Genomic DNA, 19,693 nt, shown 5'->3' on the forward strand with positions numbered 1-19,693 from the left:
AGCACCAACCAGGGCACAGAGCAAGTACGTGGCTGCCTCAATCTTTTTCTTTTTTTCTACCATGCACTGACTGGCTTTAGAGAAGAACATTGCTGGCATGTTACGCTGCCCCCAAGGTGGGGGAGATACCCTCACAAGTGCACATGAACAGCCTAGGCTCTTCTGACTGACTCACAAATTCAAGGATCTCCCAGTTTCCCTAAGAGCATGAGCTTTGACTTTTCCCTGCCAAGCCTAGAGCAGTCACAGCAGAGACCTATGACTGGTCTGAGACAAGTCAATTCTAGGCCTGCTAGAAAAAATCTCTGCAACTTCTGTGTTCTGGCACTGCAGAAGGGATCAACCATTTATTTTATTAAGCTCCAGGCATGGTGGCAGGTGCTAAGCCAGAACATCTATGCCAGAATCAGCAGAAATTTTAAAAGTCCATCATTAGGCCACAGGACATATAGTCAGTCTGTCTCAAAATCCCCACAGAGTCTTTCAAGTGAAGGCTTAGCTTTCTCTCCAACACCATCAGAGCAGAGTTTTATGTTTCATATCCTATGTTAGCTTGTGGACATTTCTATCTAATTAAATAAGTAAATGGTGTTTTTGAAACTAAACTTGCCTACACATCAAATTTATACAAATCAGAAAAATACCTATTCTTATTGGATAACTTCCTTTTGTTAAGGGTGATATTTCAAATTAAGCAACTTCATAGCAAATTACTTATTTCTACCTGAAGACTGGAGAATTTCTCTAGCGTAGGAGGACAAGTGAGACAGAGTACTCAAACCAGGAAGTCTGTTCATAAATACTCCCCAATTCAGCCATCGTTCAGCGGCCAAAAACACCTCCCACCCGCTGAAAGAAGCGCTCTTACTGCGCATGGGAAGCACAGCAATAACATCCTTCTGGGACCGCCTTGTTTCCAAAAGCTTAATGTAAAATATAAATCATGGTTTCTGTGTGGCAGAACCTCCCCAAACAAAAAATCCTGCTGCTTTCTCTGGGCCTCTGGAATGAGTAAAATGGTTCTTCTGCTCTTAAGCAGGGATCTGTTTAGGTTATTTTTTGCCAGCTTGTGAACAATGCTATCTCTTTCATATGCTAAACTGTATATTCCAGGTTCCAGACAACAGTGTATTGGTATTTCATTTTCTGAACTGGCTACAAACAAGAAAGGAAATCAGTAACTGTATCAAATCATATTTAATACTGATACTCATTGTAAATTTTGTGAATATTTAATGAACAGCAGATTTCCAACACAACTCAATCAACAGCTGAATAGTAAGTTATATCTCAATCTTACAAGACACCATGATTTACTAAGAATTTGAACTAGAAAGGAAAAGAGGCCATTTCAATAAAAGACAAAACTAATGTTAGCTTAACACAGCCAAAAGAACCCTACTCCAATGGGGTGGAGCATGAAAGGTAGCAGTCTGGACATCTCTTCAGAGACTTCCAAACTTGGATGAGCTGTTTCTATAAGCTGGCTTGATTAATGAAACCCATTTGCTGAACTGGTTCTGTAAAAGGTACAATATGAACAACTAGACCAGCCTGGAAAACATGAAGAAAAGATGCTTGGAGATTACAAGTTTTTCTTTCAGAAGCAATAATATTGATATCTAATCACCAAAAACCCCACTTCCTCCTTTAATTATAATTTTCATACATTTTAAAAAACAAAATCCGAGAAATGGCTAGAAATAAAAATTGGACAACTAAAATACATGCTATCTCATTCAGATTCATAAATACGGCAGAACCGATGAAGGGACTGGTAAACAATGTAACAAAATGGCAAAAAGATTTAATTTATCCAAAATTCAAAAACATGACAACCTAATGAAAGGTTTATCATTATCTTAAACTAAAGATAACAGTTGTTTTTAAGAGAGTAACCTCTGATCCACTGATTGATGATTGTTTAAATACTACAGATCAATAATTTTCCATTAAGAAATCAAACACTATGGGGGTAGCTAGGTAGCACAGTGAACAGAGCACCAGCCCTGAAGTCCAGAGGACCTGAGTTCAAATCTGACCTCAGGCACCTAACACCTACTAACTGTGTGACCTTGGGCAAATAACTTAACCCCAACTGCCCTCCCAAAAAATAAAAAAATTTTTAAAAAGCAAAAAAAAAAAAAAAATGAAATCAAAGACTATGGAAGGATATGAACTCAATGTAAGCACTAATTTTTGCTCATTAAAACATCTTATGATGGAGTACTTCCCATCTATCTGCCAAATCAGTTCCCTTCTATCATTCAAAATCATATTTTCCTTATTAAGTCTTGTCTGATTAGTGGCAAAGAGTGCTTTTAACTGAGCCCTACAGTCCCGTTAATGCTCCTGTAATAACACTTAGACAAAAAAATCTAAAGTCAACGTGAACAAAAGCAGTTTTATGTCACCCATCTTGTTTTTCTAGAGTTAAAGCTCATAGATGGCACCTAATGCAACTAAATGAGCTTTGGGAATAGAAAGTGGTCCATGGAATGGGGGGAGAGTCCCATAATGCTGAATGCCACATTCAGAGAAACATAAGAGTATTTCTGAAGACGGAACATGACGGCTAGTGAGGATGACTCCCCCCCCCCCCCTGGGGGTTTTTTTTTTTTAGGTTCTTTTGTCTCATCACATAACATTTACTATGTGCCCAGTGAGAATAGCACTAAAAGACAAAAAAAAAAATTATATTAATGACTATAGGAATTCATCATTGGTGCTCAATAAATAGCATAGCAATCACTCAATCAAAAGAATTTAGACTATACATACAGAAGGAGTTCTTATAATTACTTTGTCAAGCCTAGGATTTCAATCCCATGCAGAACAACGACTCTTCTGTAACTGACAGCTTTAGTTCTCTGGAGTACTGAGAAGTTTTTTAGTTTTTTGGTTTTTTTTGAGGGGGAAATGCAAGGCAATGGTTTTAAGTAATTTGCCCAAGGTCACGCAGCTAGTAAGTGTCAAGTGTCTGAGGCCGAATTTGAACTCAGATCCTCCTGATTCCAGGGCCAGTGCTCTCTGTTCGCTGCCCCACCTAACTGCCCCTGGAGTACTGAGAAGTTAAGTGGGCTTGCCCACAGTGACAGCTGTGTGGCAAAGCGGCATTCATATGGGTCAAAATTCAATATAATTATGAAGGTAAATTAATCTAGCTATACAAATATTGACCTTGGAAGGCTCTCACAAGACCAAAGTTAGTCTGGAGAAACGTTAACTCTTTACTCTATTATTTCCCACACCAGCCTACTCTGTTCTCCAAATGACCGCTTCTAGCTCCTGGACCCATGCCATGGTACAGGCTGTCACCAGGCCTGGAATTCTCTCCCTCCCAACCTCCAGTTCTTTGGATCCCTGGCTTCCTTTCAGAATCAGCTCAAAAGTCTTCTGCAGGAGGCCTCTCTGGGGCTGCTGGTGCCGTCCCTTCTAAGACTGCCTTCTGTCTACTTGGTAGGTACTTATAGACATTTGGTCTTCTTTAAAATGCAGAGGAGCTACCTGAGAGTAGGTACTGTTTTTGTGTTTTTACTGTATGTAGCCTTAGCACTTGACACAAGGCCTGGTACATAAGGGCTTAATAATTGCATGTTGAATGGCTAACTGAAGAAATTTAAAACTCCAAAGGAGTTTAAGATATTATTACTGTGTGGAGAGGATTCTGGGAAGATGGCAGAGTAGATCAGAAAATTCCAAACTCTCAAGATTTTCCCCCACAAACGAGTTAAAATAGCATCTTAGGGATGAACATAGTGTGGGTGGAGACAAATAAGAACAGGGTTCTCCTGGGACAATTTGAGAAAATCAGAAGAAAAATCCCAGGACAAGGTTTGGTCCTGGTGAAGAGGAAACACCTCCAGACTAGGTTCCATTTTAACAGCAAGAGGCTGGCCTCCTAAACAACAAGCCGTGAGCCCTGGGGTGAGGCTGCCTCAGCCCCAGCCACCGGAACTTTTAACTCTGGGATAGTGAGGGGAGTTGGACATTTGAGCCACAGAAGATTAAGGGAACCTCTGCTGATAAGGAACTCCAGATCCAGCTGTGGCAGGGGCAGGAAGGAACCAGCACATGCCTGGTGAGTACAGAAGCAGTGGGGCAGAAAGCCCTTGGCTGTGGGCACTTACAGGAGGCTTTGGTTTCAGGCTAGAGGAGAGAACTGACAATCTGGGGCAAGAGGTACCATTTCCCACAACCCAGAGCTAGAGGTGATTACAAATAATTAAGCTATTACAACAAGAAAAAATGCACAGGCAAAGGAGAAAGAATCCAACCATGGAAAACTATTATGGGAATAGGGATGACTGGAGTTCATCTTCAGAGGAGAATACTGGAGTAAAGAAACTCCCAAAGAGTGAGATCAAATGGTCACCTGCCCAGGAAGAATCCACAGGAGATCTTAAAAAAGACTTAAAATCAAATGGAGGAAAACCCAAAAAAGAAAATAAGAATAATCCAAGAAAACAAGAAGGTGTGAAAGGAAACCAGCTAGAAAAGGAGATCCAGAATCTTAAGGAAGAAAATGACACCTTGAAAACTGGGCAAAGTGAAGCCAGGGAAATTATAAGAGATCGAGAAATGATTAAATAAAATATGACAAACGAAAAAATAGAAAAAGTGAAACATAAGAAAAACAACAGATTTGGAGAATAGATCAAGGAGAGAAAATATAAAAATAAATGGACTAACTCAAAGTTACAATCAAAAAAGGAATCTTGATACAATAATACAAGAAACTAAAGAAAATTGCCCTAATGCATTAGAACAAGGGGGAAAGTAGAAATAGAAAAAATTCATTGATTACTACTTAAAAGAGAACTCTTTTATCATAGTCATATTCTTAAACTCTCAGCTCAAGGAAAAATATTAAAAGCATCAAGATTAAAAGAATTTAAATATGATGGTGCTACAATTAGCATTACACAAGACTTAGCAGCAGAGACATTAAAGGACTGCAAGTTTTGAAATCAACATATCGAAGAGCAAAAGAACTGGGGCTCTGGCCAAAAATATCATACCCTGCAAATGTAAGTATTATTCTGAATAAAAAAAAATGGACATTTGATAAACTCTCAGACTTCCAAGACTTTGTTAAAAAAAAAATCTTAACTTAATAAAAGATTGGACATAGAAAAACCAAGAGAAATATAAGGCACATAATAAAGACTGATTATAAGGGATTCATAAGGAGAGACTTTACTTTTTATATATGTAAAATGTATGTCTAAGATTCTTATTAATAACTGTTTTTTTTTCATAAGAAAGATTGGGGTAAACCTGAGTGTGATATGAATTTAAAAAGTAAAACCATTTGGAAACAGCTTAAAAGAGTAATTATTTTATACAAATGGGGTACAAGAGGGAAGAACTGATGCATAGGTATTAGATAGGGGAGGAGGGCTGGTAGTTCTGGTAACCTACTTTCATCAGAACTGGGTTTAAGAGGGAACAATACATACATACATACATACATACATACACACACATATTTAGAAGAGTAATAGATTTCTAAATTCAGAAGAAATAAAACAGTAGGGGCACAGGGAGAGGGGAGAAGACAGGGGAGGGATCCATAGAGAAGAGGTTGAGGGAATAGGTAAATAGGGGTATAGAAGGGTGTTTAGATTTATGCGAATGGGAGGATAAGGGAGGGATCCTTGGATGGGGGGCAGGCAAGTCATAGGAGGGCAACGTAGTGGGTAGAAGTAAAGTAGAGGAGTCAGGAGGGGTAGGAAACAAGATATGCACATACATAAGAACAAAGATCAGGAGTAGAATAGGTTTTGGAAAGTATAGGTCTATATATGTGCATATATATGTGTATGTGTATATCCATAGCTATAAGGAAACATATCTAAATTTTATTGTAGCCTTCTGGGGGGGGAGAAGGGTATGTATATATTTATAGCTATAGAGAAACATATCTAAACTTTATTGTGACCTTTTGGGAAGGGTGGGAGGGTGTGATAGTAATGGCATTTAAAGATTCCCCTGTATTGGCTTAGTTTTTCAAACTGATTGTGTCAAAACCCAGAGCTTGTTAATCCCACCTGTGGGATAAACTTGTTGATGTGAAAAGAAAGTCCTGAGCTGGGAGGAGCTGGTGACATAGATTTGGAGAGACAAGAGAGAGGCAGAAGAATCTTTTTGGAAGCAGCACCCACGTGGAGGCAGAGAGAGAGAGAGACTAAGAGAATTGCTGGTGGCCGCTTTGAATTGCCCTGGACTTTTGAGACCTGCCCCCTGAGCTCCCAAGGACTGAGGAGACATGGCTGTTTTGCTGGTATTTTGTCTGTCTGTTTTGATGTTCTTTTGCCAGATTTGTCCACTGGTGAAAGACAGTCCTGTTGTTGAAGAAGTCCTGGAACCTGGCTTTTGGTTAAGAAGCTCTGAGACTGTCCTGCAGACAGAGAGTGAATACTGTCCACTGGTGAAGGACAGTGCTGTTGTTGCAGGGGTCTGGAGACTGTCCTGCAGACAGAGTGAATACTGTCCACTGGTGAAGGGCAGTGCTGTTGTTTCAGGGGTCTGGGAACCTTTCTGTTGGTTCAGAAGCCCTGAAGAAGGATTTTCTTGTTGTATGTTTACAGAAATCCTGGAAGAGGGTTTTGCTAATGTTTTCAGGGGTTCTAGGACTGTTCTGCAGAAAGAGGATGAATTAATGAAGGGACTGGCAATGCATCTTGTGGCCTTGCTAAGCCTTGTCTCCCCAGGAACTAAGATTGCTGAGAACTTGCCTCCTGTCAAGATGAAGAAAAGACCTCCATTTGGGTATTAAGTGCTGTGCTTAAACTTGATGTAACTCTGGGGTAGATTCAATTGTGATCCAGGGGTGGGGAACTTTTGACCTTTTTGTGTTCTATGGTTGAACAAATGAATGTACTTTACTTATGTTTGGAAACTAATCTCCATTTGAGAAGAGGGGCTTTGTGGTGGACTAAATGAAGGTACAGCCTAGGGGTGGAGTAGTGTTTAGAACAGGGACTTTGTAATTGATTGAATGATTGGAAGGTCCTGGGGTGGAGTAGTCCTTGGAGATTATTTAATCACACTTAGTAAATGCTGTATTTGGAATGATGTCATGTTTTGATCTTCTCTGTTCTTGGTTGGTCACTGAATAAAATGGAGAGCACCTATGCTGGTATTTTGAACCTTGGGAAGTTGCCTTTCCTTGGTATGACATTACAGAGGGGAGGGCAAAAAAAGAAAAAAGTTTAAAAGTACATAGCAGAAAACAAAAGAAAACTCACAAGGAAGCAAAGAAAAGATGGACAATTCTCAACACAATGAGTATTATTTATCATACAGGCTTTCTTGGAATGAAAATTTATTGTCATGTATTTGAATCCTCTCATGTTCTGCTATGCACACAACATGTTTTTTTTCTTTCTAACTTTGTATTTAAGTTCCAATATTTAAGTTTATGATTTTTTTTTTTGTTTCTTTATAGTGTATTTGTGTTCTGGCATTTTAAGATAGAATTCTGAGACTGGGTTAAAAAAAAGATATTATTACTATAGTTAGCTGCCTTACATGCTAGAGTGAGTATGTGTGAATGACACTACCCTCTATCTTCCCTCCATGGCTGGCATGATGGACAGCTGAAGGAAGGAGATAATGAGTGATCACATCATTGATTCAACATTTCTTGAGCATTTACTATATTATGTACAAGATACTTCCTCCTTCCTTCATTTGCATTGCAATATCTGCCATTACCCTTAGCTTCCAATATTAGCAAAAAGTAGGAGATAGAAAGTGAGTGATTACTCTGTTTACAAGATAAATCAATGCACTGGTTGAAATTTAAATGATACAAAACATACTAGTCATATCACAGTCAAGCTTAAAACTTCTTAAGAAATGCAAATTATGTACTCATGAGTGATTTTGACCAAACATTTAAAGAATAATTCATTCCACTGCCGTATAAACTATTTGGAAAAATAGGCAAAAAAGGAGTCCTTCTGAATTCCCTTTATGGCACAAATAGGATGTGGATAGCTGAACCAGGAAGCACCAAACAGACAAAGAAAACTATAGACCAATTTCCCTAATGAATACTGATGCAAAATTTTAAAATAAAATACTAGGAAGGAGATTATAGCAATATATCACAAGGATCATACACTATAGCCTGGTGAGATTTATCGTAAAAATGCAGGACTGGTTCAATAATTGAAAAACTCTCAGCATAATTGAACATATCAGTAACAAAACCAAGAGAAATCATGTAATTATCTTAAAAGATGCAGAAAAGGTTTTTAACAACATACAACACTCATTTCTATGAAAAAACACGGGTACGCTCATACACACATGAAAGAACATAGGAATTGATGGAGCTTTCCTTAAAATGCTAAGTAGTATCTATCTAAAATCATCAGCAAGCATTATCTGTAATGGAGATAAGCTAGAAGTCTTCCCAATAAGATCAAGAGCAGATAACAGGAACATTAACGTCCCACTTCCTTTTTGAGGTGTGTTTACTTTCTATTAATCAACCATAACAAAGCACAGCACAGATAATTCCATTACTTACATAACTGTGGCTTTGAAGGTAATCTGAAGGGCCGTGGGTGAAAACTTTATCTCCTTCCAAACCAATTACTCTCTTACAAATATTTGACTTGGGATCACTTGGACTTTTGGCAATTATAATGTCACCTCTGAAAGGAAAGATTAAGAAAAATTTCAAGATGCTGACCAGATGTTAGTTATGAGACACACATGTGTTGGCTATGCTGTTCTAGCACATCCTGTACATTATGCTCCAATACATGTGATACATTTGCTTATTGCTTTACAGTCTGTTATAATAATCACTAGCATTTACAGAGTGCTTGAAGGCTCTCTGTAAATATTATTTCATTTGGTCCTCACAAATGGGAGGTAGATGCTGTTACTATCTATGTTTTATTTTATTGTTTTTTGCTTTTTGGAGGGGGTTAGGTAGGGCAATTGGAGTTAAGTGACTTGCCCAAGGTCACATGGCTAGTTTTTTGTATTAAGTGTCTGAACAGGATTTGAACTCAGGTCTTCCTGACCCAGGGCCGGTGCTCTATTCACTGTGCCACCTAGCCACCCCACTACCCATATTTTAGAGCTGAGGAAACTGAAGCAGACTGTGATTAAGTGACTCACCCAGGGTCATACAGCTTGACTTATAGTACTTGACTCCAGATTCAAAGTCGGGCCTTCCTGACTCCAGGTCCAGTGCTCTACCCATGATACCACCCAGTTATCATTTGATCTTCATATTTTCATAAACCCCACCCTAGAAAGTAGGCAAATATTATTTTTTTTCATCTTTCCAATCAGAAAACTGAGACTCAGAATACAAATGACTTTCCCAGGACAAATGCCCAACAAGTGGCAGATTTCTGACCAGAACCCAGGTCTCCTTACTTCTAATCCAATGTTCTTTCAATGACCTCAAATATATGGATCTGGTCTCACATTTAAAAGTCAGAAGTCATCAATTAATGTGGTAGCAAAGGCATAACTGGGACTTCCTACATTCGTGAACTGCATGATCGATTGTTTCCCCCACTTCTGGGAAATACCACCTGCACACTAATTTTAAGAACTAAACCATGGAAAAAGAACCCACTATAAACCTCTCAAAATTAACTATGTAAAATTAATCACATTACTATCTAATAAACAGTGTTACTACTTTAAATAGACTGAATAATTAGAGGGATCAACCTCCCCTTCCAGGAAGTCAGACAGTAGCCTTAGTTATGCTGAATCAACAGGTTTGTTTGCAAGACAATCCAATATTTAGTTCTATTCACTGGAGAAATAAATAACACCTTATCTAAAGTCAATTAAATAGAGCACCTGCCCTGGAGTCGGGAGGACCTGAGTTCAAATTTGGCCTCAGGTACTTAACACAAAACTAGCCCTGTGACCCTGGGCAAGTCACTTAACCCCAAAATTGCCCTGCCCTCCCCCTCCAAAAAGCGAAAAATAAAAAATAAAGTCAATTTAAAAAATTTACTTAGTGTTTTCTATGTACCCTACAGCTAAAGATACTCTAGCATACTCCCTGCCCCCAACAAGGGTACAAACTTGTTGAGGAGAGTGATATGAGAAAAAAAAATTTTAAGCACAATAAAAGAGAGAATATTAAATCCCAAATTGTGGCACAGGTAGTAGTACATCATTAAAATCGATAATATTATCATTAGTGACAAGCAATATGAGGTAGGAGATGAAGTAGAGCCTTGAAGTAAGAAGTTTGGGGCCTGGATCATACCTCAGTTTTCAGCTGTGGGTGATCAAGAGAAAATCCCTAAATTTCTCAGTCTTGATTTTTGGCTTTTGTAAAACAAGGATAATAACAATTAAAGTATTTATTTCATAGATTCATGAGGACCAAATGAGTATGGCAAGCACTTTGCAAATCTTAAATCTAAATGATTGATCATTTCCATTATGGGAGATTATGAGTGAGGGATCTGTGCAAGCCAGGGGAAGATGAGGTGGCATCATGGGAGAGGTAAAGTATGAGGTGGAGACTGAAGGTCAGTTAAGGCTTACACAGGTGAAAAAAGAATGGGGAACACACCAAGAACAGGAGTTGTGTGCATAAATGTGTATATTTATATAGATACACACATATATACAACAGATAAAATACTGACATATTTACACATATATGTATGTATACATACAATACTGACTCCATCATCACACAATAGAAATTTTTGCCTATACTATATATTCATATTCTCTCTATGAGGAAATGAAGCCCTCATGCTAAAAAACAAAAGTTCAAGTAAATCACTAACATCAAAGTAAAAAAAGGCCATGAAAATTACATGGGGAATCTCCAATTACTATGGACAACAGCACAAGGAATTTGTATCTTTTCAAGCAAAATATTTTAAATGTTAACCCACAAACAAGAAATTTACCTCTAAAGAATAATCAGACCTGTCCAACAATAGAAAGGGCTGCCTCAGTAGTCAGTGAGTTCCTCATTACTAGAATTCTTGCAGCAGAGACTGGGGTGGCATAACAGAGAGGCCCATGCTTTGGATAAAGACAGGCCTAAATGAGCTCTCTGAACCTCCTCTTATTATAATCCTCAGAAATATCTTACTTCAAAATTCCATCAATGAATTTACCTTTGGATAGCATAAAAATATCGGCTAAGATTTTCTGCGAAGACAATGTCAAAATTCTGGATTGTAGGCTCCATTGATGGTCCAGAACACTATAAAAAGATAATTTTATAATTAGAAAACATTGCTGCAATTGAAATTATGAATTTTTAAAAGTCTTTTAAAGAAGCCCTACCTGGCAAAGATCTTATTCTTCATTATTTTGAAATAAAATAATTCTTAAGGTAACATACTAGGTACATACTTATAATTCAATTCAACAAACATTTATTAAGTGCTTACTATGTGCTGACCAATGGGGATACAGAGACAAAAGTGATAGTACCTGACCTCAAGAAGATTCCATTGTATCCAGGGAAACAACCCCTACAGGCAAATAAATGCAAAATAATTTGCAGAAGGCAAATCAATAGCTAAAGGGATTCAGAAAGGCTTCATCTAGGAAGTGGCACACACTCTGGGTTTTGATGGAAATGATGGATTTTCAAAGGCAAAAGTAAAGAACGATTGGGAGATGCCTATACAAAAGTACAGAGTAAGAGAAGTAAGGAGAGTCATGTGTAATATGCCAAGGCCAGCTTGGCTGGACTCTGGTAAAAGTAAGCAACATATAACATGCCTGGAAAGGCAGCTATACTCCAGATTGTGAATGGTTTTATATACAGAAGTTTACATCTTAACCTAGAAACAATAGGGGGCAACTGGAGTTTCCTAAGGAGGAGAAAGACATGGCCAGACTTATGTTTGAAGAATGTCCACTCTAGCAGCTTTGTGGAGGATGGATTAAAGAAGGAAGAGACTTGAGCCAAAGACATCAGTTAGGAAGTCTTGCAATAAACCAGATGAGGAAATGAGGTCCTGGACTGGGGTAGAGGCTAAATGAGTAGACAGAAAGGGACAGATGTGACAAGTGTTGTAAAATTGGAAACTGACTGGATATGTGGGGATACAAAGACCAAAACCCATTTCTTGCCCTCAGGAATCTTATATTCTACTGGAACACAACTCATAAACTCATATATACTCAAAACATTAAAGTCTATATGTGATCTCACTAACATGGATGTTCTCACTTAATCAAAACTGAAACCATGCATGCCTACCCTGCTTGTGTGACCCATGTCCACATTCTGTCCCAGGTTCAATGCTTTCCCCTGATTTCACAAGGATACCAGTAGCATTTAAGAGATGTCCTCGTCCTCACCTAGGATAATCCCATTGTCTTTTGTGATCATATATTTATTTAAAAATAGTGTTTACTCCTGTTCTTCGTGGGTCCTTGTGTGTCATGGGCTTCAGCCTGCTGCTCCTGGTCTTGAACCTATGTAGTACCTTTGGTTTAATTCACTTTTAGTTCTTGGAGACTGGGGTGTTCTATGATTCGCAGTCATGTAATGATACTAGTAGCATATATATATTAAAAAAAGAAGCTTTTGTTTCTAGGAGAAGATTGGGGTCATTAAATGGGCTTTATAATTGCCTGAGCATAGCCTACCTTATTCTCCTATTCATTCATGGTTCAGCTTATTATATGTGTGTAGTGTCGAAGACCACAGGATCAAGATCATAGATTGGTGGTTGGAAGGAACATTAGGTATGTGATATTAATGGACAAGACCCCTAAAGTGTCAATCTAATTGCAACTCAATGTGGACAAAAGACATACATGATTTACTTTGCTTTGTCTTTGTAGTTGGGGAGGTCAAATTCTTCAACAGTTTTCCAGACATGGTATTAAAAACTTTAGAGATAATATTGAATGGATACAGAGAGCTCTTTCTAGAGATATCCTGCAGTTTTTATCCCGGGGCTCAATGAAACAAGCATGGCATCATCCACAAACAGGAACATCGGAAGGACTCTTATCATCTACAAAGCATCCCTCTTTGGCCTGGAATTCTGTGCTGGATCTCTTCCATTGTAATGGCAAACACTTTTGGTGAGCAGACATCTCTTTGTTTTGTGCCACCCTAGGCATTAATGATCAGAAGACTGTCAAAAAGGTTATGCTACAGCTTTCACAGAAGCATGAATAACTTTGATGTCTGCACAGAAGACACTTTGTTGGAGGAGAGCCTTCAAAGTGGTATTTTGCTCCACCAAATCAAAGCTTGGATACAATCAACAATAAGCAACAGTGGGATTTTGTATTGTCAAAATCTTTCAATCACTTGTATGACCATACAAATATGGTCTACTTTAGAATGTCACTTGAAAAAGTCAATTTGTTTCTCACTAGTAATTAATTAATCAATATTTATCAAGTGTCAAGCACTGTGCTCCATCACTGGAGATAGAAAGAGGCAGAAAGTCCTTGCCCTCTGGGAGCTCACTATCTAATGATTGAAGACAACAAACAAATATATACAAATAAGTTGTACAGGATAAATAGCAAATAAATAAAATAATGGCACTAGAATTAAGAAAGGTTGGCAAAAGTTCCTAATGGCGTCACTGACGATGCTCCCAATGCACATGTTAGTAATTCTCACAAAAATGAATCAAGTGATAAAGATACATGTATTAGCAAATCTGGGAGGAGAGTCTGCTTGGTAATGGTGGCAACGCATGGCGCAGAAACGGGAGTCAAAAGCATACTCATCTGTAGATTTCTTTGTGTCATAAAATGTTAGAAAAATTACGTTTGATCAATCCATATTAAATTGAAGGAAACTATCAGAATTGGGGACATGTCCCTAACTTTCTAATAACAAATCTAGATAACATAATTGTGCCCTCTTCCAACAGGTCCTTATTATGACTGTTGGAAGTAAAATGCAAGCTTAATGGATGATGGATTGGACTAAGTATAGAAAATCTTGTTTTTTTTAAACATCAATCAGAATTACAGTCATACTTTCACCTGACTCCAGAAACTGAAGATATTTTGCATTTCAAACTGCTTGTTTTGGCCAACTAGTGAATGCCTATTAATATAGATCTTTTATCAAAACTTAAATGTTTATCAGTGTGACTGTTATTGATATTCAAAACTTACCATGACAACACCACCAACGTATTCAAAGGCACAATGAGCTATACAGCCATACTGAAGAGTATAGCCAAGAAGTCGAAAGGTTTTTCCCAGAATACTTCGAAGCATACTTCTATGCAGACTCGGACGCCAATGGCCTGAGAATAAAGTTTTAAAAGTTACAAAATCAATGATTTGAAATCACTGTCAGTATGCTACATTTTAAAATGGCTATACTTTTTCAAAGAGCATACCTTAATGCCTGACATGAAAGTATCTGGGAAAGTAGAAGGCTCCATTTATCATGTAGAGGCAATATGTAGTGTACTACGCTAGAGTACACTACAACTACATATGATACATAATTGCCCAAACAACTCATAAGATGGTTGTTCAAGGGGATCAAATGAAATAATGGGTAAGAATTTGGGAAAGTATAAAGCACCACACCAAATTAAGGCATTGTGTTTCTTGGTTCTTTGGAATGTTTCTCATCTCTGTCCCTTTTCTCCTTCCCACTGCTATTGCCTAAGCTATAACTCAACCACAACAATACCCCACCCATGTGCTTCTTTGCTCTAATCCACCCCACACATTACCTCCAGACTGTCCTAAAACGCCACTGTGATCAGGCCAATTCTCCTGTTCTAAAACCTCTAGCTGTTCATCATTATCTTTGGGACCAAATTCCAACTCCAGCCTGACATTCGAAACTCTCTATGATGTGGATGGACCTAATCCACCTTCTCAAAGATATCTCACGTGATTCCCTAATGTGAACAATTGTTGCTAGTGCCTTCCCTAGGAAGTTATTTACACTGTATGTCTCTTGTGCAAAACTTTAGATATGTACATTGTCTACCCTGTTAAAATGTAAGTTCCTTGAGAGCAGGAACTGTTTTGTGATTGTTTTTGTATCTCCACCACTTAGTATAATCCCTGGCATATGGTAGAGGCTTAATAAGTACCTCCTGACAAAACTAATTTCTAGTAGAGATGCTAATGACTTTTCTCCATGAATACAGAACCATACCATCCCTAAAAGGTGCTTTAAGATTCAACCCAATTAATAAAGTTTCATAATATTTTGTTGCTATTGTGAAGAAAGCACTTTATAAACTGGAAAGTGTGCATGCATGCTCTCTCTGTCTCTATGTGTGTGTATGTGTATGTGTATATGTATGCATATATTCATATACATATGTCCATATGAGGTATTAGTTCATCTTTTTAATATTTACTGTCTATAACACTTAAATTGGTACTGATAATTGTATACAATGTCTTATACTGATCTATTTTTTAATATGTGTTCTCTCCCCCAGATGACCTACAAGCTCCTTCACAAAATCCATTTTTTAATTCTGAGGTCAGGTTTTATGTTTCTTACTTCTTTGTAGACAATATATTTCACTGTACATTTTAGGTATTTAACATTTATTCTAAGGAACACTTATCAACAAGATTGTTAAGTCTGTCTTTTCAACTTCTTTTCAGTCAACAATGAGGCCTAATGTTGCCTATTGATGACTAAGGATTCTGTACTACAAAGTGGCCTTGCCAATCCTCACCAATGGTCTAGTTCTATCAATCTTCATTTCAATACCAAAATAATCTATCCTATGTTCAGATTGCTCAATTATAAAATAAGGGGGAGGGGGTAGACCAGATGGGCCCTGAGGTCCCTTCTAGATCAAAAGTTATGAATTCCATAAACTATAAATATAAAATATTTATATATAATATGTGCTACCTATTATATATAAACATAAAATATTTATAAAATATAAATTCCATTTATATATAGATTTTAGGTTTCCAAAGAACCACATATATACCATGTATATCTTAAGCATCACATGTGATGCCTACAATAATGGTGAGGCAAGGCAGGTACTATTATTATTCTTATTTTATAGATGAGGAAACTGAGATAAACAAGTTAAATGACTTGTAAAGGGTCACAAAGCTCAAAAGGGTTTGTGGCAGTATTTGAACTCATGGCTTTCTGCCTCCAAGTTCATCACTCTTATCTCCTGTGTCACACTAAACAACCTCAGTAGCAAATGCATATTTAATCAGTAATCTCCTAGGAAAAGGTTTAGCGGAAATTCAAGAAACCACTTAAAGCTGATAAGGGAAGCTATCTGAGGGTATTTGGAAGATCCTGGAATTCTTCAAAGTATACTGTACTGTGTAACTGGTTATTTATTGTATCCTATTTGAAAATTGCTTGTGGAGTAGACAATGGGGTAGAAGAAGCAGACTTCCTCCTAATGGCGGAGTTATCAAAAATCCTTAAGTTATCAAAAATCAGTAAGTACTGTGGGGAGCTTGCCATGGAACACTGTGGACTAAAGAATTCCAGTGAGGAAGAAACATGGGAGCTGTCCATAGAGCTTTCTTTAGATGCACAGAGAGCTCCTTGCTAAGGACAGATGGTCCTAAGAGAGGATAAATATGCATCTGCCGCATTACAACAAGAAGAACATCAAGAACACTGAAGCTCAGAATGGGCTGAGGACAAAGAAAGTGAAAGACAATGAAAAGCTGGTTTAGGGTTGGTTTATTTCTTTGTTTTGCCTCTCCTGAAGAAAGAGGTGAATCAAAGAAGAAGCAGGACCCTACTGAGGGGGAAAAGGCACAGGATGGTTTATTTTGTTTTTATTTTCTTGGCCAAGGAGGATGGATATTATCCACTATCATCAGGAAAGATTTCTACCAGGAATGTGTACCAGGTTCAGCAAGCATATTAATAATATAAATAATGAAAACATATGCATAGACTTTTGACAAAATCCAATACTTGTTTCTATTAAAAACTCTAGAAATCAAAGAATGAATGTATTTATTCAGTTCTAACGTCTCTGCTGACCTCCCAGTCTCACTCTGACCACCTAGTGGATATATCTTGAATTGGATGCTCCACTGACATCTTTAGACTAAATGGCTGCTAAGGAGGTGATAATGAATTTTGTAAAACTATAACAAAAATGTATCCAGCAGCCCACATTAAATTCAAGTTATCCAGCCCTCATCAACTATATTCTTGAGTACTGAAGGAAGTAGAAGATGAAATAATTGCTGAGCCAATGCTAACAACATATTTTTTAAAACTGGAAAGAGGGCCGGTGGAGAAAGGTAAATTTTCCCTTTTCAAATAAAATGGAAGACAAAAGAGTCTGCAAATTAGATTGAGTTTGATTCTTGGAAAAAGTCAGAACCTATTATTAAAGGTATGGTTACTGAGCAGCTAGAAAAGTAAGCAGTGATCACAAAGAACCAACATGTCCTCATCAAAAAAGGATCATTCTAAAATAGCAACCAAATTCATTTGGAAGAACAAAAGATCAAGAATTTAAAGAGAAGTAATGAGAAAGTAGTAATGAACATAATAAACACATCATCTGTGGTTCAAAATGCTAGAAAAAGTATATTTTAAAGGTCATTAATAAGAATTAGAAAGTAATGAAATATTAAAATGTAATTAGGTCAAAAGCCAAATTACAGAAAAAATAGAACATTTCATCCAAAAAGTGACAATAAGGAGATAACATATCAAAACTTATGGGATTTCAGTTAAAACAATTCTGGAGAAAAAAATTTAAATCATTTCATCAACACAAAAATGGAAAAGAACAAATTGATAAAATGGGCAGGCAAGTTAAAAAAAATTAAAAAGAAATCAAAACTCTTCAATTGGATAAGAGTAGAAATCATGAAAACTAAATACAAGACATTAAACTGAAAGTAAAAAGACCACTGAATTGGAAAACAACAAATTAGAACCTAATTTTTTTTTAAAACCTAATAGAAAACCAAGATAATTTTTTAAAAAAGAAAAAACCAAACTGTTCATCTCAAAAATGAAAAGAATTTACAATAACTGAAGAGAAAATTCAAATTATCAGAAAGTACTTTGCCCAATTCTATGTTAACATAACTAAAAACTTAGGGGATATACATGAATACTTATAAAAATATAAAATACCCAGATGGAAAAGAAAAGAAATAATCCATTATCAGAAAAAAGAAATTAAATAAGCCATAAATGAGCTCCCAAAGCAGAGCAGTTTAAGAACCTGTAATGGAAATGCAAATTTAAAGATCTTCCCTGCCCCTAGGCCCTTTGATAGGCTTAAGAGACTCTGAGAACCTTCCTTGATTTGAAAATATACTCTGCCCCCTAATAGGCTGAATGTGGTCACATGGAGCCTGTGGCACTAGGCTTGGTTTTCAGGAATGTCCACACCTTGATGCTGTGTGATTGGGCAGTGTGTCAAGAGGGTAGTTACATTCTCTGACCCAGGAGAAGGCTATATAATCCCTGATGTGAGGTTGTGCTTTGGGGCTCACTTTGAGAAGTGTTGTATGACTTGACCAGATGAGACTCTGGACAGCTGTTAAACCCCCCCCCCCCTCCTTTGAAAACCCAGATGTTGATGCTTCCCTCTCTGGTAACTGTGATTTGGTATGGATGTAATTGTTGGACAGTTTGGAAGCCTGTCTCCTTGATCTGTTTCTGTCTTGTAACTTCTGTCTATATACTCTGAAGTTCGGGGTGCTGACCTTTTCCCCCTGAACTAGGTAAACAACATATGTTTGATTGATTAAAGTAAGCTTGTTAACCCATTTTGAGTTGCTTTCCTTTAGAAAAGCAGATCTAAGAACCTGTGTTGGCAGACACCCTGGGGATGCTGGGGTGCTTGCTGCTACAGAACCCCAAGGACCAGTTGGATTTATGAATGATTTCTATAAAATACTGAAAGAACAATGTTTCAATACTACGTAAAATGTTTTCAATACTTTTCCAATCTCTTTCTATGACACAAATATGATGTTGATACCTAAAATAGGGAGAGAAAAAGGAGCGAAAGAAAACTAAAGACTAATATGCCTAATGAACATTGATGAAAAAAATTAATAAAATATTTATCAAGTAGGCTACAACAATATATTGGAAATATTATCCACTACTATCAGGCCAGATTTTTACCAGAAATGCCTACCAGGTTCAGCAAACATGTTAAAAATATAAATAATAAAAATATATGCATAGACTTTTAACAAAATCCAACACTTGTTTCTATTAAAAACTCTAGACATCATGGGAATGAATGTGTTTATTCATCTCTCACATCTCTGTTGAACTCCCAGTCTTATACCTCTGACTGCCTATTGGATATCTTGAATTGGATGCTTCACTGACATCTTAAAGTCAACATCTCCAAAAGGGAACACCATATCTTTCACCCTATCCCCTCCCTTCTTCCTAGCTTCTCTATTACTGTCAAGGGTGCCTTTCTAATCATCCAGGCTCAAAACCTAGGTGTCATCCTTTACTCCTCAATCTGGTACTCACCACATCTGTATATCCCATCCATTGCCAAGTCCTGTCACTTCTACCTTCACAACCTCTTTCCTATGCTCCACCCTGCCCCACCCCACCACTCTTTCTCTCCTTTGACACTGTCACCACTCTGGTGCAGGCCCTCATCACAACATCTGAACAACTGCAATACAGCTTTCCAGACAGCCTCCCTACCTGAAATCTCTCCCCACTCCAATCCATCTTCCATTT

General features: G+C 37.5%; 1 protein-coding gene across 5 annotated transcripts in view; it reads right to left on the reverse strand.

The window, feature by feature from the left end:
- Nucleotides 1-19,693, reverse strand: part of IMMP1L (inner mitochondrial membrane peptidase subunit 1) — a 102,232-nt gene that overhangs the window by 18,471 nt on the left and 64,068 nt on the right. For all 5 annotated transcript variants that reach the window (XM_069091358.1, XM_069091361.1, XM_069091360.1 and 2 more), the window contains 3 exons: nt 14,137-14,270; nt 11,142-11,230; nt 8,546-8,672 (listed from right to left, as the gene is read on the reverse strand). In XM_069091358.1, coding sequence (XP_068947459.1) covers nt 8,546-8,672; nt 11,142-11,230; nt 14,137-14,241 — 321 coding nt within the window. In that variant the 5' untranslated portion in view covers nt 14,242-14,270. The remainder of the gene's footprint in view (nt 1-8,545; nt 8,673-11,141; nt 11,231-14,136; nt 14,271-19,693) is intronic.

Source organism: Petaurus breviceps, unplaced genomic scaffold, assembly GCF_028583685.1.
Source record: "Petaurus breviceps papuanus isolate PSGF00001 unplaced genomic scaffold, PetGlider_PUasm1.0 188, whole genome shotgun sequence".
Classification (NCBI taxonomy): Eukaryota; Metazoa; Chordata; class Mammalia; order Diprotodontia; family Petauridae; genus Petaurus; species Petaurus breviceps.